We start from the raw sequence: 25,238 nt of genomic DNA, 5'->3' as shown, positions 1-25,238 counted from the left end.
AAAATGATGGGCAATCTCCTTCTACATGATTTAAAGCCACGGAAAAAGTGACAGCAATGAACAACGATAGCATTCTTATTTTAAGACTAACTTTGCCTCCAAAAATTAAAAAAGCAAGTGGAATAAAATCTGTTAACACGAATTAGGTTTTTAAAATCTGTATACAGTCTTATATTTAAACATATAAGTAAACTTTTGTTAAGCAGTATTAGAAATGTTAGCATCACTTTAAATGGTATCTCCTTAAAAAGAACTATCTGGAATATTGCATGAAAGGTACCTGAGCTTGATTGCTTAAAAACAGAAACCACATGTTTCAAAAATGCCGTTAACTGTTCAGCGCTCTTTATGCTTGGATTCTTGGCAGAAACGTCCTCATGGTTCCAAAGGGGTCCTCTTTTTCTGAGAAAAGACACAGACATGATTCCCTGTGTTTTAAACTAGTATCTTCAGAATTGGAAAATACAGTACTTTAATAAATCAAATAGCAGGTCACAAAGTTCACTTTGCCTAATACTGTTCATGTCTGTTGCTATGAAGCTGTGTATACCAAGCAGGTGAAGAATTCAGGCTACATATAATCTGAAAGCCTTCCGTCACTGCTGCCAGAATCTTGCAAGGGTAATAGGAAAACATGACACATTTTGCCAAATGAAAAAGAATTGCTTAGTGCTTATGTGCTATCCTAATGTGTGAAAGTGGACTGTGCTCTGGTGGTCTAGTCCATTGAGAGGTGCACGGCTAACTCAAAGGCCTCTTAGGAAGTTCGAATCCATCAATGGTTCCAGGGGAACATCAGTGAGTTTTTTTTAATCAGACTGTAGTTGGAGCCCTTTGGAGGGTACAAATAGTTAACAGGCACTGCAATTAACCAGACTGTAGGTTTACACCTACCCAAGTGCACCTCAGAACAAAAGCATGCAGCTCTACTTCCAAAACAATCAGCCACAACACACTACTGGGGCCAATGGGATCGTTGTCGGAAATGATACAACAGGAAAACTCAAGAGTGTAGTCAAATTATAATGCAGAGAAAGTCATTTACTGTGTAAATACAGACCAAATAATTTATTCGCTACAGCTGCAAGAAAGTTGAGGACTGAATTAAAAAAAAATTTAAAAACGGAAATATAACAATAGGCTCTGCTGTGGCAGAAATGATGAAGATGGCACAGGACAGGGCATCAGATCTGATATTCATAAGGTGGCTATGAGTCATATTTGACTTTATGGCACTTAACAAGTATCCTACTCATCTTTAAGATGACTCTGCATTCTTAAGGCCATCATCTTAGCCATCCTTCAGGCCTTTCCACTTTTAATTCATGTCCACAGCTCTGAGGTGGACTATCGCAACATACTTACTTAATTATCCTCTCCTGCCCTCTTTATTCCCAGCATAAAGATTGTCAATGTCTCCTTTCTTTAAAGATAGAGGTCTGTAATCGTCCCACTAAAGCTTCACGCTCCTCCAGGCTGTCCCTAGCTTTCTAGCTTTGTTGAGACTCCCCTTTCTCAGCTATTAAAATCAGACTGCAATACTCATCAAATCCAAATACACGGCTTCCACATGCCCCTGTGATGTTGTTTTCACTGTGGAATACCAAAAGAGCTACGGTGGCACTGGGGTTAAGGCAGCTAGCCGTTAACGAGACAGTCAGTGATTTGAACCCAGCAGCCACTCTCAAGGAGAAAGACGAGGCAGATTGTTTTCACAAAGATTTATAGCTTTGGAAACCCTGCAGAGAAATTCTATTTCCTACCCAGGTTACTAGGAGTCGGAGTTTATTTGATGGTTGTGGGTAAGATGTCATTGCCTTCTTCCTCAACTAATTTTCTCTCTACTTGAAGTACCTTGCATAAAGTAGAGGGTAAGTATTTCCCAGTTTGCAGGTTCTCTTTATACTCTTTTGGAGAATTCTGAGGTACATAAGAATTTCATTTTTCGGGGGTCTCAATCATCTAGCTTATCCTTTGCTGTTCGTGCACTTTCGGTTATATTTGAGAATCTATTTATGCCACAGCCTGGGGCTCCTACGTTTGCTCCAATTTTTCTTTATTTTCATAGCTAAAATTCTAAATGACCCAGGTTTTACGCCCAAGTCCTTGATCCGTATTCTGGCATATGGCATAAGGTATGGATCTTACTTCTAGATGATGACTGACTGACTGATTATAAAGCTAATCAAAGTAGACCGTGTATTCAGACACCACTGTATTCTTTATGGGGAGTATCCAAAAACTAATGATGCCCTTACTCAGGGAAAACGGGTTACTGCAAAACAAAGTGTGATGGCTGCATTTTAAAAAAAACTGTGTACAAAAAAATCTGTGCGTTTCAAATCAACATCACTTCAGAAAACAAACATATGGTCTGCAACAGGAGACATGTGAAAGAGCTATACCAAGCACCCGTGGTGCCGGAACAGTAAGGGCGGGAAGCGTTACCTTGAGGTAATGAATTCCATGAGGGTTTTCACTTTTCCATCCTGCTCTACTGAGATGTCAACCTCACTGAGGAGAGTGGTGTGCAGATGTGAAATGGCAGCGCTGTTATTTCCTAAGCTGATACTAGAAGAGGTAGAACTGGAGCTAAGCCCTGAGTCAGTCATAGGGGAGGGCTGGTAATCAGGTATAAAATCATTAACGCCTGCTGAAAGAGAAAGACAATACTGATGCAGAAAAGGACATCACAGAATACTGAGAGACTTAAGCTATTGTTTCTTATTGATTAGTTGAGACCTATGTGGAAATCTGTTAGTAAAATGTGAATCAGAGCTCCTTCTAATGGATCTACAGATCTACTTGAAGGTTTAAGCTTACACAATTTTCACAGCCCAATCCTAAAAATCAACTACCGGGGTTTATGGCACAGTCCTCTGCTGCCATCTGCTGATGAAAGCGGAAAGTGGAACTTTCCCCACTTAAGACACTCAACCTCAGAATTTATTAAATTGGTTACTTAATTTGTAATCTGTGAATACATTTTTAATTTCTTAAAGAAAGGATTCGGTAAGAATAATTTTCTGCTTCATATCTCATAAAAAAAGACCATTTTGAAGTCTGTTTTCAATATTCCCACTATGCCAATTGTTAAAACAGTTTATTTTTTTTATCTATATTTTAAAATGGCTAAAAGAATCTGGAAAAAACCCTAAAAACCTCTATGAAATTGTGAATAAATTTGCTTTAATATAAAAAGAGTAAACTTTATTCTATTCTTCTTCGAATCAAAGTTTTAAAAAAGGCTCATAAATTTCCTAATAATTTTTCTTAACTAAGTACAAGATTTTAAGTAAACACAGATCTTTAGCTAAGTGACTTTTATATTCTGCAGTCTTGTATTTGAACACAAGAGAATTAGGAAAAAAGGTAACTGTATCTAATTTTCTAAAGAGGATTAGTTTATTAGTATGGTGATAATAAAAAATGAAATAGGTAACTTTGAACTGACGATAAAGAAGAAAATATGATATTAAAGAAAAACATTCCAATCTATGTAAAAATAAATACTTGAGTCTCAAAAAATCCAAATACCAGTTTTTAAAAATGTACATTTTAAATTTAGTAAACATAATAAAATAAATAATTTAAAAATTTTGTCAGTTTTTCAGGCCTTCACAATTGAAGAAATTTAATACAAATTCAGTATTTTTTTCACAATGAGTGTTCAACGTATTAGGCATTTTTTTTCACTATACCTTAAATTTGGATGCTCAGAACTTAAGGCTCGATGAGAAAGATATTTAAAACCAATAAATTTTATTGTTTAATTTATCTTGTCCCTGATTAGTATAAGTAATGGAAATGGTATTTAAATGAATGAAGAAAGCACCATTTTGCTTAAAATGCTCCTTAGCACTTTCACATCCATTCCCTTAACTGTGCTATGGCAGAGTTCCCTACTATTAAAGCAGAATTCTACTTTCAAGTTGGACTTCTAAATACCTGTGAAAGAATAATCTAAGTGTGCAATCTGTTTGACCGTAAGCACCCTGGGCTCATTAAACTCCTTGTTCCTGAGAAGGACAGAAGCAACAGTTCGGACATTACTGTTGGATCCCATTACTATGAGTAAATGCAGAAGCAGGCGTTTACAATGTTCATACACCTCCGGGTGGCAGTGGTCAAACCCTGCAGAGGACAGAAAGGAGAATCATCAGTAAAACACAGTAGAAGGCATTCGACTTAGCAAGACTCATATTTTAACAAAAAACAACAGAAAATAGATATTTAGTGGAGAATGATGTAGTACATAGTCGTTAACTGGCTAGAGTTCCCGCACCTTTGTTTAGGTCCCTATGTGGTACAAATGGTTTGTACTGACTGAAAAGCTGCTGGTGTGAAACACCATGGTTTTACAAAAGAAAGGCCTCGCAAGCTGCCGTTGTAAGAATTGCAGCTGAGAAATCCCAACTGAGCTCAAGCCTATTTTACAGGATATGGAAAGGGGTTACTGGAGTCAGAACTGTTGCAAAACTTATGGGTTTAGTACTCTGTAAAATGATGAAAAGGAGCTCTGGTGGCCTAGTGGATAGATAGGGAGTAGCACTGCCAAGCCAAAAGTGGGCAAGTTCAAATCCAGGGCAGTTTGAATCTACCAGCTGCTCTGAGGGAGAAAGATGGACAATCTCCTCCCATGCAATTTACAGCCACTAAAAATTTGACAGCAAAGAGTTGGAATTTTTTGTTTTAATATGCGGAGAATCTATCTAATTTTTTAGCACATTTCATGTCTGAAATGGAGTAGATAAAATAAATATTGGAACTCTGGTGGCTGAGTGATAAAAAATTGTGCTGTCATACCAAAGGTAGGTGATTTGAATATATCAGCTGCTCTGTGGGAGAAAGATGAGTAATCAACTTCTGTGTGATTTACTGTCTCTGAAAACCCGTTGGAGGATCAGCAATAGATCAGTTTTGACTCTCCAGTACATGATGACAACAAGAAGTAAATATTATTGTTACATAACAGATGTAAATAAATTTTGAAAAGGACAGCGTTAAAAACTTGCATGTGTGTGCACATTGAGATACTCAATAAAATGACTGATTACAAAGTAATGAAGCAATGCATGTATTGTCAGTGCACCATCAGAAAAACTCCCGAGAAGCTCACTGTCTTGACCAACTCTTATGAACAAGGTAGAGCACAATTAAATACAAATAACTTACTGCCTCTGGTGGTATAGGGCAGGATGTGCTTAGGTGCTAATGGAAAAGTCGGTGGTTCAAATCTACCAGCTGTTCTATGCAAGAGAGATGGGCAGTCCCCTCTCATAAAGATTTACAGCCTCTGAGATCTGATGGAGGGAGGGCCACGAGTCAGAAGTGACTTGGCAGCAGTGGAACTTAGTGCCACTCCCATTCGTTTTGAAAGTTAACCTACATCGCAGAGGTTAATTTTATTTTTAATATAGCCACAGCATTATTCTTGGTAGGGTGACATGTGTATTGACTGGAAGGTAGGAAGAACCATAGTCCAGGAATGGGATTAGTGCTGACAGACTTGTTTAGAGCCAAACAAGAGGCTCAGAATAACTCTCTGCTGGCTCTGGTGGCCTAGTGGTTAAGAAGCTGCACTGCCAATCCTGAAGGCACATGGTTCGAACCCACAGCTGCTCCATAGGAAGAAGATGAGTAATCTCCTCCCATGCAATTAACTGCCTCTGAAAACCAGCTGGCAGGTCAGCTATGAGTTGGTTCCAACTCCATGGTCCTCAACAACAAGGGAACAGAAATAAGGATGTCCAAGTGGCATAGTCTGTAGGGAGTTAATGCCAAGGTGGTACCTCTCATGGGGCCACCAGCAGCTCCATAGGAGAAAGATGGGAAATCTCTACTTGTGCAATTTACTGCCTTGGAAAACCAGTGGCAGGGTTAGCTATAAATCTGTTTCCACTTGACAGCAGAGTACGAGGAACCTACGAATGAGGAGCCCTATAGCACAATATTCTACACTGTTAAGTCACTGACTGTTAACTGAAGAATTGGCATTTCAAATTCACTTACTGGTTCTCGAGTGGAAAGAGCCAGCAATCTGCTCCGTAAAGATTATAACCAAGAGAACTCTACGGAACAGTTCCCGTGTCACATAGGGACACGACAAAATCTATTCTATTGTATGACATATAATGTGAATGAAAAATTGAAAAATAGTGTGAAATACAATGTATACAAACTCTGTAAGTAAACCAATTAAAAAAAAAAGAGAGAAAAGCTATTGGAAAAGGACTTAACACATACACTAAAAAAACCCCAAGAAACTATTGCATGCAACAACAAAAGAGTATTATACAGTCTCAAAAAGAAAAACACAAAGAAATAAATACAGAAGCACACAGAAGTACCTTAAAAAGGCACTGTCTTTAAATAATAAGAACTATCAAATAGAGAAATTGAACTAAGAATTAGTTACCTATAAAAATTGCATGAAGCAGAAGATGGAGGTAGCTTCCCCATTCCACCTTCACACTATGATCTATGATCAGATCAGTCAAAAGAATCACGGCTATGTTACACCTGTGACAAAGGAGAGTGTTACTGAGGCTTGAGGAAATCAGGGCACACCGAGAGAAAACCTGGTCCAATTATTTGAAGACTTTAATATTATATAAAATAAAGAGGAAAAAGAAATACAGATGAAGACACCATTAAGTAATAGTTCTAGGAGGAGGGAAAAAAAAACCACAACCAAATCAACTTATCTGATAAGGCTCCTCAAAGTGAAGGGCCCTATTTTTTCCCATCTTTCAACCTTAAGAATGAGCATAACGCTTGCCACATAGTAGGTGTTCAATACATGTTTGGTACAGTAATAAATTTGGAAAGAATGCAGTCATTGTTCTATTGTGATTTTTCTACTTACAAGTCCGGGTAAATAAATTCAAAATAACAGCGCCTATTAGAATATAACACTACTTTCCCAATGTAGTAACTGGGTCCCAGAAAGGTCAAGTAACTATGCCAGACACCCAGAAAAAAGCAGCAGCAATAGCAGATATAAGAATATTAATGCTACCCCATTAAGGTTTCTTTGAACCTTTCGATATCTTACAAGCTAAGCCTCTGGGTTGAATTTGGTGCAGTATCCCAAGAAAGAAGGCTGCCTTTATTCGGTGTTGTCAGATAGCATAAAGAAAGCCGAAAGGGTCATGTTAAGCAGCAATCTGGTTCATAGGAAATAGGAATGACGCTGTAGTCCACCTGTGAAGAGGTAATCCAGGTGATGACGTTTCAGGCAAGTAATCCACCAGTGGTGACCAGCAGCCTCCAGCTGGGGGGAAGGGTAGTGGTTCTCCTTGATTATGCTCCATCACTTTCAGTCGCCAATTAGAATAAAGTGGCATTGAGTCACCTATCAAAATAAAATGATCTCATTTTCTACGCCATCTGTGTTCTGCCAATAAAACGCAAGCGCTAGTAAGACATCAGCTATTCATAGCAATGGAAAGGATTAAAAATATAATCATAATTTCCCATTATTCCAACACATGTTTGCTAGGAAGACCTGGGTACAAAGATTCTCAAATAAAGCAAATCAGAGAGAGAAAAAGAGCTATCAGTTTAGGTTTCATCTTTAATACTCAAAACGAAAACTACATCAGCACGCCATTATGATTTTTTTTCTGTTATGATTTTGTAATTGATGTCAAAGCCATGAGACCACATTATAGGTGAAACTGCCGTGTGACAAAGGCCTGTGGTAAGCTATGCACTCTGAAGTCGCGTGAGATGAGGCCAACAAAGGCCCATCTCAGGAAAATAATCTGTGCTACCACCATGGGGCTGCAGGGTGCAGTAAAAAAAATTGTCAGGAAATGTGAGTTCTGTGTGACATGGGTAAGTCACTTAACCTCTCTGGACCTCAGTTCCATCATGTGTAAAATGAGGAGGTTGGAGCAGGTCATCTTCAGGGTCCCTTCCCAGTCTGAAAGCTTGTGTGTCTGTTCTACAGTGAGACTTGGGCAGATGCAAAACAGAACGCCTTCAAAAATGAATCTGTGCAGAGAAGGTGCAAGTCTGCTCAAAAACACCAGTCTAATACCAGGATTCTCTAAGGTTCTTGGGAACCAATTTCTACCTCCTTTTGACTTATCAAAAGTACAGGGACCTATGCTTTAAAAAGAGAGAAACTTTCTCCACTTCTGTTACTTCTTAAGATCAAGACATTTCAGGCTTTGTTGGAACACCACTAGTGGCAGTTAAATACTCTATTTTAAAGCAATTTACCGGGGCAGGGGGAAAATCATTAACACCAACACAGTTAATGTAATCAACATCATCCTTGCCATTAGCATTATAAAATTAATAACATAATTTTTGTCACTAGCATTATAAAAGGCACTTAGAATTCATTACTTTTTTCTTCTTCATAAGATCCTCCAGAGCTGCTACTGTATCGGGATTCTAGTCTGTGATGCTGACGATTGATATGACTGTTGAGTCCACTGTAGATGTCCAGGTGCACATAGCTATGGAAACAAATAACGACTGATGTCAATCACAGTTCATGGTCAAATGGCATTTGGGCATCATGTTTCATTTTCTACATTTACAGAAGAACGCAATACACAAGACAGTAATAAAAGCTTGCTCTGATATGAATTCATTTCTATGATAACATTCAGAAGCTTAAGCTTTTAAAGCCAACTACTCTTACTTAAAAGTTCCTCTTAAAGTGAACCTATCCCCCACAGGGATCAACTTTCTGGTAAATGACAGACAAGCTTATGAAGTGATTAATAACAACAGGAAGAATGCACTCGTCACTACTCAAGGACAGGAGACCAAATGGGTGGTATTTGCTCAAAAGTAAAGCTCAGAAGGCAGGAAAGAAAGTGAATGGAAGGAAAGGAGGATACCAAGGAGGAAACAGGAAGAGTGCTGCTCATGATTGGGACTGTAGGCAATAAATAAGAAACTCTATCATCCATCTATCTACTACCTACCTACACACACACACACACACACACACACACACACACACACACACAACTAATGTGGAAAACTAATTTACTATGCAAACTTTCACTCAAACTAGGATTAAAAAAAAGATTTCTCTTAAAGTATGTATAGTAACAGTGTGGTCCAATCCATCCCATTGAGTTGACCAGGTATGCAGAGTAAAAATCCACTTAGAAAAGTCTATAAATGTAATGCAAGCAATGCCAAAAGTGACAGGCTGGAATGTATCTACTCATCCATTAGAGTACATTTAAAATAAAATTTAAAAAATCCGTAGCATCTTAATACGTGAAAGATTTCCAAAGGAAAACACATTTCCTTACTAGTATTTTAGCCCTCAGAAGTATAAATCCCATTGCAGAAATCATTATCCTTATTCCAATGACATTCTGTGTCTGTGGAACTGAAAGGCTGCTGAAGGGCAGAGAGGTACTTACCTCTCTTCAACAGTCTCCTTTATGGGCTTATTGTCAGGATTGCTATCCAGGGGAGCTACCATTGTATTGCTACTGGAAGTAGTACCTGTAAAGCAGAATGCAAAGCAGGATCCATGAGTTAAAAAAACCCAGGAAAAGTGCAAAAACAGAGATTTCAAATTCCACATGTCAGAACGTACGAAAATGAGAACCAAGTGACTTTTAAAAAGGAATGCACGTTAGTTATCAACTTCAACTCAAGGACAGCTCGTACTTAACCTTTACAGGCTTGTCAATTTGCCCTGACCTTGAAACTTCTGAACTTCTATTTGGGGGGGAAAAATCATCACAATCATTTCTATGTGCAATTTTTCAATCTCTGAAAAGGGTTTTGATTTTGAATGGAAGTAAGGCTAAATAAGAACCATATATATGCACCAGTTCTATTTTAGCTACAAATAAAGACTTAAAAACACAAAAGGAACAGATCTAGTGCTAGTTCATCTCCTGGGGACTGCCTATACTCAGGACCAAGAGAAAGAGAGACGGAACAACAGTAATAAAATATTCAATGCCGGAAAACCACCGGGCAAGAAATAATTAATCCTTAAGAAAGCTGAATTCGCCTTTTTCCGCCACCTTGGAGCCTGTGAAGGCCTCCTGGAAGCAGGACTTCTGAACCACAAAGATGGCTGGGAGGCTTTGGTGCAAAGCCACTTTTGCTGGCTATAAATGAGGTCTCCGGAACCAGAGGGAGCACACAGCTCTTCTTTAAATTGAAGGTGTTTATGCCCGAGATGAAACAGAATTCTATTTAGGAAACAGATGTGCCAAAGCAAAAAAATAATACAGTGACTCCTGGTGGCAAACCCAATAAAACCAGAGTAATCTGGGGAAAGGTAACTCGTGCCCATGGAAACAGTGGCATGGTTCGGGCCAAGTTTCAGAGCAACCTTCCTGCTAAGGCCATCGGACACAGAATTCGTGTAATGTTGTATCCCTCGAGGATTTAAACTTATTGAAAAGCAAATAAAATTATGGATTTGTTAAAAAAAAAGAAAAGAAAGAAAGCTGAATTCTAAATTGTGAGGAAAACCAAGAAGCTTCCTTATCTATAGTGTTGAAACTTCAAGATGTTCAGGAATTAATGGTATCAAGTGGGACTAGGGGTAATACTAAAAAATAGGATTGGCTGAACATCCCTTTCACAAGAACCTGGTTTCCCAGACCTATCTCCCCACCCCGTGTCACTGAGTGGCTACCTGTCTCCTCACCCCAAAATCAGTCATTTCTTAGGAGGCTCTATCATAATATTTCTGGACTAGGTCACTGCAAGCAGAGGTTAAGGAGAGAGCATCCTACTGTAGCAGAAGAAGAGAGGGCTATGTAAAAACATACATGCTAAACTTGACACAGTTCACCCATACTCCATATCCGTTTTAGCCCACTGGCTTCCACAGGCTTGAAGATTGTGTTACAGATTGTATCAACATCACACGCAGTCACCCTCATGCCTCTGCTCCGGGCAGACAAAGAAGAGTTTTTTGATCAGAACAAGATAAAACTAGAAACAAGCCCAAGAATCAGTGAAATTACCCTACAGTGAAGGACAGGTGGCAGAATATCCAACCAATTTTAAAATACTCAGCTCAATAAAGACAATCCAGAATTATTAGGGTTTTGAGAAAAGGTGTTAAGATAGAGAAATGTAAACACAGCAATTTAGCCAAATTGGGGACTTTTTTCCTGAAAGAAGAAAACCTATCAGATACAGAAGACAACCTAATGATGAACTATAAGTAGGATAATTCTAATTTTAAAAAAAACCCAAACAACTCTTGAGGATTAAAAACATTCTAGCAGAAATGGAAAGTTTAAATCCTCTAGAAAATAGGAAGGGCGGAAAAAGGTGAAGAAATGGAAAACATTCGAATGAAGGTATTTTGAGACAGACAATAGAAATAATTAAAATATACAGATATAATTTAAAAGAGATCTAATTTAAACACTATTTTTATACTGGAAACACAGAATGGAAACTGAGTCACAAAGAATTTCACAAAAACTCACTCGACAATAACCTAGATGGCACAGTAAAATCACAAGAGCCACAATCTGTATAAGGCAGAAACCTCTCTCAGAGGAAAATCCATAGACACTGACAGAAAAGTAGTTAACCTGCACCCTGTTAAAAGCAAGACATCTGGGAGACCTGGAAAACGCTGCTGAGGTCCAGTTTTCATAGTTCACTATACATGCATTTTCAATGGAATCTATTCCCTCTGGAATACAGTTTCTTCAATTCAAATAATTATAGTATTTATCATTCGTGAAATGACTACACAAAAAAGGAATAAACAATACACACACATAATTTCAATCAAGAAATATTTTATCAATTCAATCAACTATTAATTTAAAAATGCATGTTTTTTAGTTGCCATCAAGTTGACCTTCTCATGGTGACTCCATGTGTGTCAGAGTAGAACTGTGCTCCAAAGGGTTTTCAACGGCTGAATTTTTGGGAAGTAGATCACCAGGCTTTTCTTCTAAGGTGCCTCTGAGTGAACTCAAAACATCAACCTTTCAGTTACCAGCTGAGTATATTAACCATTTGCATCACCAAGTGTGGTGTTAGCCTAAAGTTGCTTTTCTTTTTTTCTTTTTTTTCTTAAAGCCATTACTTTAGGTCTCTGTGGTCTCTAATTACCTTAACTGCAGATGCATGGTCCTGCAAATCATCAACAGCTGGGGGACTAGGATAAAAGAGAGAGTACTTCCCACACTGAGCAGCAAGACTCATGGGAGACTGCGACAAGACCTTGGTGAGAATGAGACCTTAGTGATAGTGGTGAAGAGACTGTGGCATTGCTGTGGAGACACTGTCGCAAGGTCTAACCTGGTGAGCCTTGAGATAAAGGCCAAATTTAAAGGTTTTGCTGTTCTTGTCAATGCTTGAAGGAAAAGCTGACTCATAACTACTTTGAGGCAAACTTTGCTGGATGACTTAGGAAACCAAAGGCTTCTTGAATCTATGTTACTGAACTGCAACTGGAATCTGGCCTAATTAAGGAATTGTGCTTTAGGACTGCTAAGTAAAAATCTGTATTTTCACTGGGTGCTCTGCCTCCTCCATTCTCCAACTTCTCTAATAAACCCCATTCTTGATACCACAACTGTGAGTCTGTGAGTCAACAATGAATAAATGAACCTCTTGCTGCTGCTATGGCTCTAAAGGTGCCCTGGGGCTGGGCTATGGGCTCTTTATCTGCTTTGTGCTCTGGGGAGTTGAGGGGCTGTGCTATTCTCACTCTCACCTTATCAGAGAGACACTCACAGCCCTGTGCCCCTATGTCCTGTTTTCTGCTCTCTAGAAACCTCGGGACACCAGGATTTTAAAGATCCATAAAAGAAGGCAAATATGTTTCCCTCGAAATTCTAAAAAGAAGCTCTAGAGGCCTAGTTGGTAAAGGAGTTGCACTGCCATCCCAAAGGGAGGTGCGTTAAATCTACCAGCTGCCCCACAGGAGAGATGGACAATTTCCCCTGTGATTTACAGCCTCTGAAAACCCACTGGAAGGTCATCTATCCATTCCAACGCGACAGCAAAGAGTTTTTAATTTTAGGAACCCTCATATTGTCACTTTCTTTGCTCAGAGGACAACTTATAAAAAGGTTTGCCAAATTTATTATCATGCATGACTTACATTTGCTTTTGTTTTCTTAATCATGTTTAAATATACAAGTAAACAGGAGAAGCAGCATTCTGGATCTCAAGTAACCAGAGTTTTAATGCAAGTCTCACCTGAGGTGACAGAAGGGATTTTGTAACTGGAAGTGATGCGATAGTACGGGGGATTATCCATGTGAGTGACCCCGGAACTGACAGGGTCTGTCAGCTGCAGTTCACTCACCAGTTCTTCCAGCAACTGCATTGTTTTATCTCTACCTAAATATACAATTACTTTCTTCACCTGCAGGGAAAGAGGTGGTTGAGAAAAGGAAAAAGCAAAAAGGTTCTCTCATAATTTTTTCCTTAGACAAAGTTTATAACAGCAAGCTCAATATTAAGTAGCAGAGCAAGTAATCATTATTTAAACTTGGTCTTGTCTCTTAACCTCACACCAGATACGCAACCATGATATTAATGAATCACAGGCTTCTATGTGCAAGCCAAACCCATAAAACTTCTACAAAAAAAAAATCAAAAGGAAAATCAATCTTTGCCTCCATCTGGCCAGGCAAACATTTCACAGGACACCAGAAGCACAAATCATAAAGGAAAAATGTCTAAATTGGACTGTATAATCTATATCTGATATAGATTATACAGATATAGATATTATTCAGATGTTTATTAGTTTAATAGGTAGGATTTTCCCTTTCAAATCTCAGTATTGTACCTAATTAGCAGAAATGAATACATTGTCTGATGGATTCTACAACTTTACCCACTTCAACTTTTCTATGGGATAGTTTAAGTGGAAAAGTTATAGGCTACTATTATCCCAATGTTTGCTTTCGTTTTTAGTCAGGCAACCTTCAAATTCAGGACATGTCTTTCACCGCCACCACCCCCACCTCTGCTTTCTCCATTCTCTATATAGTCAGCCTAATACTTTATAGTGATTAGTAGCAAGGAACTGGAGCTAAACTTGAACTCAAACTAGACCACCAAGGATGTAAGGTGGAGTGACCACTCACCAACTATGACATCAGGCAAGTGATCTAATTTTAGTTTTCTGATGTGCAAAATGGGATAACAATCATCATAACAACAACCACCACCACCATAATAGTAGCACCTAGAGAACAAACAGGTTCATCCTAGAGAGGGTGAAACCAGCCTGCTCCTTGGAGCTTCGTTTGACATAATTTGGGCATGTTGCAAGGAGGGTCCAATCCTTGAAAAGGGACATCATGCTTGGGAGGGTGGAGGGACAGCACAGGGAGAGGAAGACTCTTGATGAGATGGATTGATTCAGTCAGTGACTGGGGTAATCAGGATGGGTGTGTTAGAGACAGTGTGATTGGTACAAGACAGAGCAGGGTTTAGGGCTGTTGTACAGAGGGTCACTATGAGTTGCAGGGACTCAAAGACACATAACAGTAACAACAACTTTACATAGCTGGTAGGAGTTAAGGGTTACAAAGTACTTAAAATATGCCCAGTGTATAGTATGAACACAGTATTCTGTGTGTGCTTTAGAACGTGTATTACTGAATTTCTAACTGGTCAACTTCTCATTCTTTTACTAGTCAAAAGGCAGTCCTAGAAGCACTGGCATCATCTTGTGGAGCTTGTTGGAAATGCTGGCTCTCAGGCCTCACCCCCACCAACACAATCAGCACCAGAACAAATCCTGCAGACAATTCATAAGCACACAGCTGTATGAGAGGCACTGCTTTAAGAAGCCCTCTGGTCAAATCTTAAACCCTGCTTCAGACCCAAAACCTAACAGTGGTTACCCTCTGACATGTGACCCTCTATACGCCGTACCCACTCCTCTAATGATTTGCAAACCAACTCTCTGCTCTTGGGCTCAGTCTCCTCCACATTCCTGCCTTTGCACCCTTGCTCAGCCAAGCACTGTCAACTGGAGGACTGACTCTCTCAAACCTACTGTTATTAAAGTTTCCAACCTTACTTTTCACAAATAGATCAGGGTTAGCGTCCACATTCTAGTGGGGGATAGAGACAGCTGTTGTGACTTTGAAGAATTTGTTTCTCTGCCTTGTTTTCTTCTGTAAAAATTGCAGTAAAAACTTCTATCAAGCACAGATATTAATTCAGAGGATAAAACGATGTAATGGGGATGAAATGCTTGTACCATGTCTGGTCTGTAAGAAGGTCCTATGCAATGTTGTTTGTTTTTTATTGCCTTCGGGTGGAGGACGACTCTTAGCGACTCTATAAAACAAAAAGGCCTGAAGACCCTCTATAACTATCAACATTTACCAAAGTTCATAGAGTTTCCAGAGGCAAGATGTTTAGGAAGTGGATGCCACTCCTGCTTCCAAACCCATCATAGCATGTTAGGACTGAGTTGCCTGGGATGCAAGTAACCTTATGTACAGCAACTCTGAACCCTTCCCTGTCCTGGGCCAGTCTCACTAACTCTATGAAACACCAACTCCCATTGCCCCAGTTACTGTCTCCTGTGCTGTCCGTCCACTCGTCTGAGCATGATGTCCTTTTCCAAAGACTAATTTCTCCTGGCCACGTGCCCAAAGTAGGTGAGGCAGAGCTTCAAAATCCTAGCCTCCAAGGAGAGACTTGGTTTCAGCAGAGGATACTTCAGAGTAGACTAATCGTACGCAATGGTAGTTAAGAATTAACACAAAGAGTAACTACTGCTACTATTACTTTTTTTTTTCTACTCTTACTTTTTAAGACATTAAACTCCTGTCCACCAGTCAGTCCCTGAATTTCTTCTTGGTTTCCAAAGATGACACACCCCAGCCCTAATTCACTTGCTCATTTATTCAATTAACGGGCATCTTCCATGTTCCAGGCATTATTCTAGGCATTGGGATATACATCTTTTCAGTATCTCCCTTCTTATCGAACACGCCATAGTTGCAATTATTTAAAACACGAACGCTGATATCTCACAATAACAATGACAATGTGTGAGGGGACAGTAATGCTGGCTGTGATGAAGTCACATATCAGCTTGGCGGGCCATGATTCTCAGTGGTTTCGCTGTTACGTAATGATGACATTTCATGGTTACGTAATGATGAGATCTGGTAGTTCTGTATTGACACAATCTGGCAGTTCTGTAATGATGTACCTTCTCTTTTGAGATATGACGTGGCCATCCTTCCTTTTCACATAGTGCCAATTTTGACATAAAGTCCTGGGTTTTGGAACCTAACCATGTCACTAAAGTGAGAAGTGGGTATACAACAATGAGTTGAAGGGACAGAAACACCTACTTTGAGGGGCTCAAACTCTACAGTGTTGAGACAAACATTAACGAGTATGTATGATATATAAGCCCTGTGAAGTTCAGTGAGGCAGGAAAAGGCAAAGCGTGCATATGGGGGATGGAAGTGAGGGGACATGTGCAGTTCCACAAAGAACGACGAGAAATAAGATCTGAGGAAACACCTCAGAGAGGTGAGGTAGTGAGCCAAGTGCGGAAAGACACAAAGCAAAAACGTGCCAAACGTGGGCACGCCTGGTGGGGCAGTGAGTGGCAGAGCAGGTGAAAGGCAGGAAGCCTGAGGGAGACGAATAAGGAAAGGCAGAGACATAATGTGATATGCAGCCACCTCCTCTAAGAGCTTCTCAAAGAAAATGTCGTCTTGTGACATTCCTTGTTAGCTTGTGAAAACAATGGTCTGGGTGGTCAACATAACTGGGGCTATACCAGTAAAACAGTAAAGCTATTTCTCTAAAGCAGAATCGGCAGGAACTCAGCAGTATTTTGCAGAATCATTCTTTTGTGGAACACAATTACAGGAGGTCCTGGACAGACTTCTGTTGCCTTCTCTCCGAAAGGCAGAGAGAGGCTGTCCCTCGCATCATTCTCTCTATGTTCTCCCTCCTCGGCGCAGCCTCAGGTACCAGAGGCACACAGCTCCCATTCCACATCTTTCTCTAACACATCTTAGTGCCTACCCACCCAAAACTAGGAAGGCCCCCAAATCTGTAGTCTCACCATCAATATCACACTGTCTGGAGTCTGACCTCAAGTACTCCCGGAAGCTCCTCCTCATCAATAATTCATCATTGTCTTTTGTAGACCTTATCACACTTACCTTTTATTAACTCACTGACTTAATCATTAAATAAATTAGATGTAAGGACAAGGGATAAAACCTGTTATCTTGCCCATGGGATTGTAATCTCCAGTAGCTAAAACACCTGTCTTGTGGTAATGATAAATAAAATAATATTTATTGAATGGATGACTCTGTGAACTACTTCCTGATCTTTCTCATTGTATCTCATCCCCGCCATCGACTCTTCCCTCTGCTGTTCTCCTGCCGCCCACACTTTCCCATCACGAGACACAGGACCAATGTATTTTTCTTTAAAAAAAAATGAAAACAGTTAAATGAAGTTGGAACACATACGTAAGGCAAGAGGCTTGGTTCACTGTTGACGCCACAAATGCTGATCAAAAAGTGCAAAATTATTTTCAGGTTTTTCGGCCAGCCATCTGCGAGTGTGGTCCACACGTTCTCCACCTCTGACCAGGCCAGCTCATCTCCATACTAGATGCAGGGGATACAAGAGATGTCTTAGTCATAACGGTGAAGTAAAAGCACAGCTTGTTTGCTGTGTATTTCCTCGGACACCACACCCCAAAACATAAAATCAAATGCCAGAAGCTAACATTTTCACAGACTAGTGCATATCTTCCACACTTAGTAATAATTTTTATTAATAAATTCAAATGAATAAGGGAAATCTGGTGGTCTAGTTGTGATGGATAAAGAGTGGTGCTGCCAACCCAAGAGCAGGTGGTTCAAATCCACTCGCTGCTCTGTGGGAGTAATTTGCACATCCTCCTGTGCAAATTAGTCTCTGGAAACCTGTTGGAGGGTCAGTTACAAGTGACACATTAACAATAAATGAATACAGTATTACAAATCACTCAAAAACTTAACAACACAAGGACACTTTACACGTAGTAGTGGAATTTTGGCTGTCTTTTTTCTTTAAGAAAGATGTAAGTAAATGATGCATTTCTGTTTGATTGTTACAGGATTATCCCATCTCTTTCTAACCCTGTGAACCATGATGATAAGTGACAGCATTTTCCATAACTGTGTATTGCTGAATGCTGTCAAGCTAACACTGACCCACACACAGAGCAGCCCGACTCCACAGGGTCTCTTAGGCTGTCAATGCTAACAGGAGCAACCTACCAGATTTTCCCACCACATAGTCACTGGGTGGATTTGAACTGCTAACCTTTTAATCAGCAGCCGAGCACTTGAGCATTAAGCAAACCAGGCCCCTATAATTCTTTGCAGCAACTGCAAATATAAAACCCCTTTTACCTTGGCTGTCATGTACATCAGATTATTCAAAACCATTGCAGTGGCTTGTGGGGACCCCCAGCCTTCGCCTCGGAGCCAGCGCCTGCTGGTCACCATAAGCTCTCGGTCTTTTAGGGAGTCATCTTCATCTTCATCATGTCGCCGTGCTGTGGGCAAAGGTTTCAAGTCCACCAGCTCAATGTTGTTCATCCACGGTAACAGGTAGTGCAGCATCACCTGCCGCCCAGCCGGATGAGCCGTCTGAATCCTCTGGCTTATCTCTGTGAAGGCAAACAAGGCCAAAGGAGGGAGAGCTGACAGAAGTCTGGCGGCTTCCCACTCTTAATAAAGTCCACCAATCCATCTTCAAAGAGTACAAAACCCTATTTGACCATTACACTTAACAACTGTGCGCACAACTTGTTCCTTTAATCTATTTTAGCTCAGTGGCACCATATTGTAAGCCAGCAGCTACAATAAACGACCATCTTATATGCATACTATTTTTTATCGTGTTTTTCACCACTTAGGTCTATCAGGGATGGAAAACAGTTATTTTCAATTGCTCAAACTGGAACTGTGGTTTCTCTAAGGAGGCCCAGGCACAGAAGCTTTGAGCACAAATGAAAGAAACCACAGCGGAACCTTGTGGCTCCCTGGATGCCAATTGTGTTGTATATCCAGGACTCAGACTGCAACAAGATCTGGCTGCATACAGCAGGCAGAAAATGTTGTGTGCTGTAATTAAAACTTACCTCTTAGAGGTAAAACACTCAGAAGGCTGCAACAGTACCTTAATCAGGTGGGAAACTGAAACACGTTGATTCTAGAGACTCCTTTAAATCTGAGTTCTGAGAGATCCCATGAATATGACATCTTGTTGGGGGCCATGACAGATGTACCCAGCCCTAGGCAAGAATCCATGCAGACCCCATGGATAGGAAACAAGACCAGAAAGCAATGTGGTGTTCTGCAACAGTTTTATTCAATACAAGGAAGTTCTTTCCTTCTGATTAGAGGAGGGAAGTGAAAAAAACCCCCCTCAGCTTGTATAGAGAGAGGAATAGGGAGAAAAAAAATAGGGTTCTGCTACAAGAGAAAAGTCCTTGGATAGTAGAAATGGTGAACACATCCAGTCGTTGAACAAAAGGCTGGCAGTTCAAGGCTACCCAGATGCTCCTTAGAAGAAAGGCCTGGTGACTGCTCCTTAACAATAAGTCCTCTGAAAACTTTCAGAGCATAGTTCAACTCTGACACACACGGAGTCAGCACTGTTCTGAGTCGACTCAACATCAACAGCGTTTTTTATCCCTTCTAGACAAGCAGCAGCAGACGATCCATGCTCTGTTTTTCTGTTTGTTCCCCTTTATCCTTGCCCATTGTGACTCAAAACAGGCAGACTGATATAAAGTATAACATGCAACACTAAAAGATTCTGCAAGTTCTCGGTCTCTCAAAGAAATATTTTTTAATTGCATATGAAGAATTTTATCCCCCATGTTTTTTAGACTAGAACACCCTTTCCCCACTTTTCCCCCCGCCTCCTGAGGGTGGAGTAAGAAGGAAGGGCTAAATTTGAAGCCTTATGGAGATCCCAATAATAAGAAATCAAAGGATCATTACAGATCACAATTATGAGTTGTTATTTAAAAGAAAACAAGTTGTAGCTTATACGAAGATTTGCTTTGTTTTGATTCCAGCTCAAATTTCCTCCATTAAACCCTCTTAAAAGGAATCTGGGTTTTTCTTTTTAGAACTTACTGCTTAAAAACAGAACAAAAATCATAACTACTGGTAGCAAAATAGAAAGCTCTGGTGGCCTAGTGGCAAGAAGCTGTGCTGCAATCCCAAAGGCACACAGTTCGAATCCACCAGCTGCTCCACGAGAGAAAGATGGCCAATCTCCTCCCATGTCATTAACTGCCTCTAAATAACCACTGGAGGGTCAGCTATGGGTTGGTTCCAACTTGATGATATGCAACCGCCAGTAAAATGGTCATACCTGAGAATATGGCGAGAGTTAGCTCTGGATAGGCCCGTGCCAATTCCTCTGACAACTGGTAATAGGAGACAGAATACAGATGCGGCAGAGGGGACAGCTGGCTGAGAACACCATCCGTTCTCTGAACCTCCAATTTGTGGGCATAGCGAAACATCTTTGGTTCCAGAATCTACAGGAACACAATTCAATCAACAGAAGAGAAGCTTCGTTATCCTCCAAGTTTCAACAATTTTGTTTCTACCAGTTTATTTATAAAATTCTAATACATTGTTTTCAAGAACAAATTCTTTCAATCTCTTTCACCCCTACCCATCAAATCGTACAACCCCATAATTAATCCCCCCCCACCCAACCTCACCCCTCTGCTTCCAAGCTCTCCCATCACTCTTGGATCCTTATATTCACTCTACAATAATGGTTTTATACAGTATTTATCCTTGTGGGACTGAGTTAGTTCACTCAGCATAATGCTTGCCAGTCCCTCCCAAGTTAGGGAATAATTTACAAAATCATTGCTCCTGCGTGTTGCATAGCATGCCATTGTGTGAATGTACCATAATTTCTTAATCCATTTGTTTGTGCTTGGACATTTGAGCTGTTTGATTAAAAAAAATCCACAACTTCTCCCAAGGAAAAAAATAAATAAATAAAAAATTTATACTTATAATGCTCTATTTAAATAGTTTCCAAAAATTTTATTTACATATTTTTAAATAGTTCAGATGTTAATTTCTAATTCCAAGACATGTTCGTAGGATTTTCATTTCTTATGCTTAAAGGCAACGGATGACTCAGTTTTGCAATATCTACAAATAATATCAGCAATTTAATGATATATACTCACTTGAAAACAATTTACCATTTCCCAGCTCAAAAATATGACTATATAAAGCATGTGTAAGTGAAAATAAGTAACTATACATTTGTGTTAGTTAGCCACAGACTAAATATAAAGGAATATAAGCTAAAATTCTTTTGGTATTATAATATGTAAAGAATTAGAAAAGAAGCCACTGAAGTATTTACTTAATGAGTAAAGGCATTAGAGTTTAATTCCTAAGATGGCCCTACAAATAACAGGAGCACTACAAACCCTTTACAAAACTCAACATCTTCTTGAAACTCTTTACTCTTTCTTGGTTAAGAACGAAGACTCTCATCCTGTTATCAATGACTTACCAGTACATTTTACAATAATAAAATATTTTTGAAGTTATTTATTTCCTTAGTTTAATAAAGAAAAGTTAAATAAGGAGAACATTTTTTTAATAAACAACCTTTCATTTATTGTTGTTAGGTTCTGCGTGTTGAGTATGACTCATATGACCCTAAGAACACAGATCTGAATCCTGTCCTGTCCTGTGCCATCCTCATCGTCTCTGACACACTCGAGCCCATTGCTGCAGTCACTGTGTCAACCCATCTGGGGAAGGGTCTTCCTTTCTCTGACTCTCTGCTTTTGTAAGCACGATGTCCTTTTCTAAGGAATACCTCTCCTTACAACATGCCCAAAGCATGCGATGAAGCTTTCCCATCCTTGTTTCCAAGGAGGACTCTAGCTGCACTTTTTACAAAACACAACTATTCTTTCATTTGGTTCTAAAGAGTATTTGATGCATTTTTATTCTGCGGCAGAGATATAATACCATAAGTATAAACTACATAATTTCATACGTATCTTTGTACATATAAATAAATGTGTATGGTATAGTACGTGTGCACACACAGGATAACATACAATAGATATGTGAAACAGCTGGATTCTGGAAGGTAGGGTCTCTTTATTTAGTTTAACACATTGCTGCAAATGATGGCTATAGCCATCGTGCACATTTTAATTAATTAAAAAAGGAACATCATTCGTACAAAGTGTATTAATGCATCTATTAATTATTCAGCAACACATCGGAAAAAAAAGATGTAACATTCCAGATAATATATCAGGCTTTTATGTGTGATTTTTCATGTTTAACAATTCAGAATAATTCTGCAAATATTCAGAGTGCAAATTGTCAGTGTGTGATAATTTTCACTTCCAAACATACGGCTGATGCTCAATTTCACATGGCAGTCATAAACAATTAAAAAAAACAACCTTGTGTTTCTAAGAACAGTCATCAATTTAAAAGTGTGTGGCAACAGGGGAGCTCTGGTGGCCTAGTGGTAAGGAGCTGCAACTACAATCCCAGAGGCGCACGGTTCGAATCCACCAGATGCTCTGCTGGGGAAGGAGGGACAATATCCTCCTATACCAGTCAGATCTGATTTGACAGTACACTCACACAAAAATAATAAAATAAAATAAAAAAACAAAAAAAAGTGTGCGGCAACATGTTAAAGTCAGGTGTAAACTCTTGCGTTGCTTTTTATTTTGTTCACAACCATGTCTAAGCTGATTGGCTGCCTGGATTTAGTTAACAACCAGCTGTGGGCTGGAAGCCTCTTACTTAAGTCAATCAGGACCTGGTGGGTGGTCCTTTGCATTTAAAAGTTGGTTGGGCCCTCTCCAGGTCTGGTAATTGTGTTTGGGAAGAACACCATTCTAAGTGGTATAGCACTTGTCTGTAAGTTTGCTGTACTGAGATAACTTGGGGTTGCTGTGATACTCAACAGCTGTGACTCTGGTATGTTAAATGCCATAATGGTCACTTATGGCAGCCAGGGTTTGGTAGAGCTCCCAGACTAAGACAGGCTTGGAAGCAGGAGTGCATCCACTGCCTAAACAAAATGCCTCTGAAAATTATGAACATTAGGGAAACTATGATAGTTATAGAACATGATTCAGATCTTTTGCTCATAGGGTTGCTATGAGTCATACTCAGCTTGATGGCACTTAACAACAACAACATATATGCGAGTTGTTGTTGTTGTTGTTATGTGCCGTCGAGTCGTTTCCAACTCATAGCGACAACAGCCCTAAACCCTGCTCTATCCTGCGCCAACCGCACCGGCTCTGACACACCCATCCCGCTTACCCCAGTCACTGAATCAATCCATCCCATAGAGGGTCTTCCCCTCCTGCGCTGTCCCTCCACCCTCCCAAGCATGATGTCCCTCTCCAAGGACCCGTCCCTCCTGGCAACATGTCCAAAGTATGTCAGACGAAGCCCCAGAATCCTTGCCTCCAAGGAGTAGCTTGGTTTAATCCTCTCCAAGATGAATCTGTTTGTTTTCCTGGCAGTCCATGGTACATTCAGTACCCTTCTCCAGCACCACAGCTCAAAGGCATCAATTCTTCTATCCTCCTTGGTCATTGTCCAACTCTCTGATGCATAACAAGCGATTGCAAAGACCATGGCCTGTATCAGGCGCACCTTAGTCTCCAGAGAGACACTGTCGCTCCTGAGTACCTTTGAGAGGTCCCTAACAGCAGACTTTCCCATCACGATACGCTTTTTGATTTCCTGACTGCTGGTACCAAGAGTGTTGACTGTGGAGCTGAGCAAACTGAAGCTGTGAACACTCTCAATCTCTTCGTCATCCATCCTGACGCTGCCAATTGGTCCAGTGGTGAGAATCTTTGTCTTCTTGACATTGAGCCTTAGTCCATACTGAAGGCTGCAGTCCTTGACCCTTCGCAGCAAGTGCATGAGGTCCTCCTCAGTTTCAGCGAGCAGGGTTGTGTCATCTGCATAATGCAGATTGTTAATAGACCTTCCACCAATCCTGATGCCACAATTCTTCTCATAGAGCCCAGCTTCTCGGATAATCTACTCTGCATACATGTTGAAAAGGTATGGAGACAGGATGCATCCCTGACGTACACCCTTCCCAATTTTGAACCATGCAGTGTTGCCCTGCTCTGTTCTGACTACTGCCTCTTGATCCAAGTACAGGTTTTGCATTAGCACAATTAAATGTTCTGGGATTCCCACTCTTCTCAGAGTCAGCCACAGTTTGTTATGATCCACACAGTCAAATGCCTTTGCATAATCAATGAAACACAGATAGACATTCTTCTGGTATTCTCTGCTTTCAGCCAAGATCCATCTAACATCAGCAACAATATCCCTAGTACCACAACCCCTTCTAAACCCAGCCTGGACTTCCGGCAGTTCTCTGCTGATGTGCTGTTCTAATCGTTTTTGGATGATCTTCAGTAGAATCTTGCTTGCATGTGAAATCAATGACACTGTTCTGTAGTTTCCAAGTAGGATATTATATATGATAACAGTATTATATATGTTAATCGGGTATTACATATATTATGTGCGCACATGCAGGATAACATATATATAATCACTGCAGAAGGCCTTGAAATGATTTATATTACCTAAAGATACATCAACAATCTGTGTTATACAGATGACACAACCCTGCTTGCTGAAACTGAGGAGGACCTGAAGCGCTTGCTGCAGAGGGTCAAGGACTGCAGCGTCCAATATGGATTGAGGGCCAATGTCAAGAAGACAAAGATTCTCACCACCAGACCAATAGGTAGCAACAGGATGGACAGTGAAGAGATTGAGATTTTTCACAGCTTTAGTCGGCTTGGCTCCATAATCTACATTCTTGGCACCAGCAGCCAGGAAATTAAAAGACGTATTGCGATGGGAAAGTCTACTCTTAGGGACCTCTCTAAAGTACTGAAGAGCAATGGTGTCTCTCTGGAGACTAAGGTGTGTCTTATACAGGCCATGGTCTTTGCAATTACTTGTTATGCATCAGAAAGTTGGACAATGACTAGGGAGGATAGAAGGAGAATTGATGCCTTTAAGCTTTGGTGTTGGAGAAGAGTATTGAGGGTACCATGGACTGCTAAGAAAACAGATTCATCCTGGAGAGGGTTAAACCAGGCTGCTCCTTGGAGGCAGGGATTGTGGGGCTTTGTCTGACATACTTTGGACATTTTG

The 25,238-nt window shown here is 40.1% G+C and overlaps 1 protein-coding gene across 1 annotated transcript in view; it reads right to left on the bottom strand.

Moving 5' to 3' along the window:
- The window catches only part of FRYL (FRY-like), a 174,800-nt gene that overhangs the window by 67,977 nt on the left and 81,585 nt on the right, over positions 1-25,238 (bottom strand). The window contains exons 30-40 of the mRNA XM_006894156.1: positions 20,386-20,554; positions 18,405-18,664; positions 17,472-17,612; positions 13,189-13,357; positions 9,405-9,489; positions 8,362-8,474; positions 7,207-7,357; positions 6,419-6,522; positions 3,949-4,134; positions 2,449-2,653; positions 281-402 (exon numbers count right to left, since the gene is read on the bottom strand). Coding sequence (XP_006894218.1) covers positions 281-402; positions 2,449-2,653; positions 3,949-4,134; positions 6,419-6,522; positions 7,207-7,357; positions 8,362-8,474; positions 9,405-9,489; positions 13,189-13,357; positions 17,472-17,612; positions 18,405-18,664; positions 20,386-20,554 — 1,705 coding nt within the window. The remainder of the gene's footprint in view (positions 1-280; positions 403-2,448; positions 2,654-3,948; positions 4,135-6,418; positions 6,523-7,206; positions 7,358-8,361; positions 8,475-9,404; positions 9,490-13,188; positions 13,358-17,471; positions 17,613-18,404; positions 18,665-20,385; positions 20,555-25,238) is intronic.

This window comes from Elephantulus edwardii, unplaced genomic scaffold, assembly GCF_000299155.1.
Source record: "Elephantulus edwardii isolate Elephantulus edwardi_28Jun2011 unplaced genomic scaffold, EleEdw1.0 scaffold00137, whole genome shotgun sequence".
Taxonomy (NCBI): Eukaryota; Metazoa; Chordata; class Mammalia; order Macroscelidea; family Macroscelididae; genus Elephantulus; species Elephantulus edwardii.
This window is presented reverse-complemented; position numbering and strand designations above follow the sequence as displayed.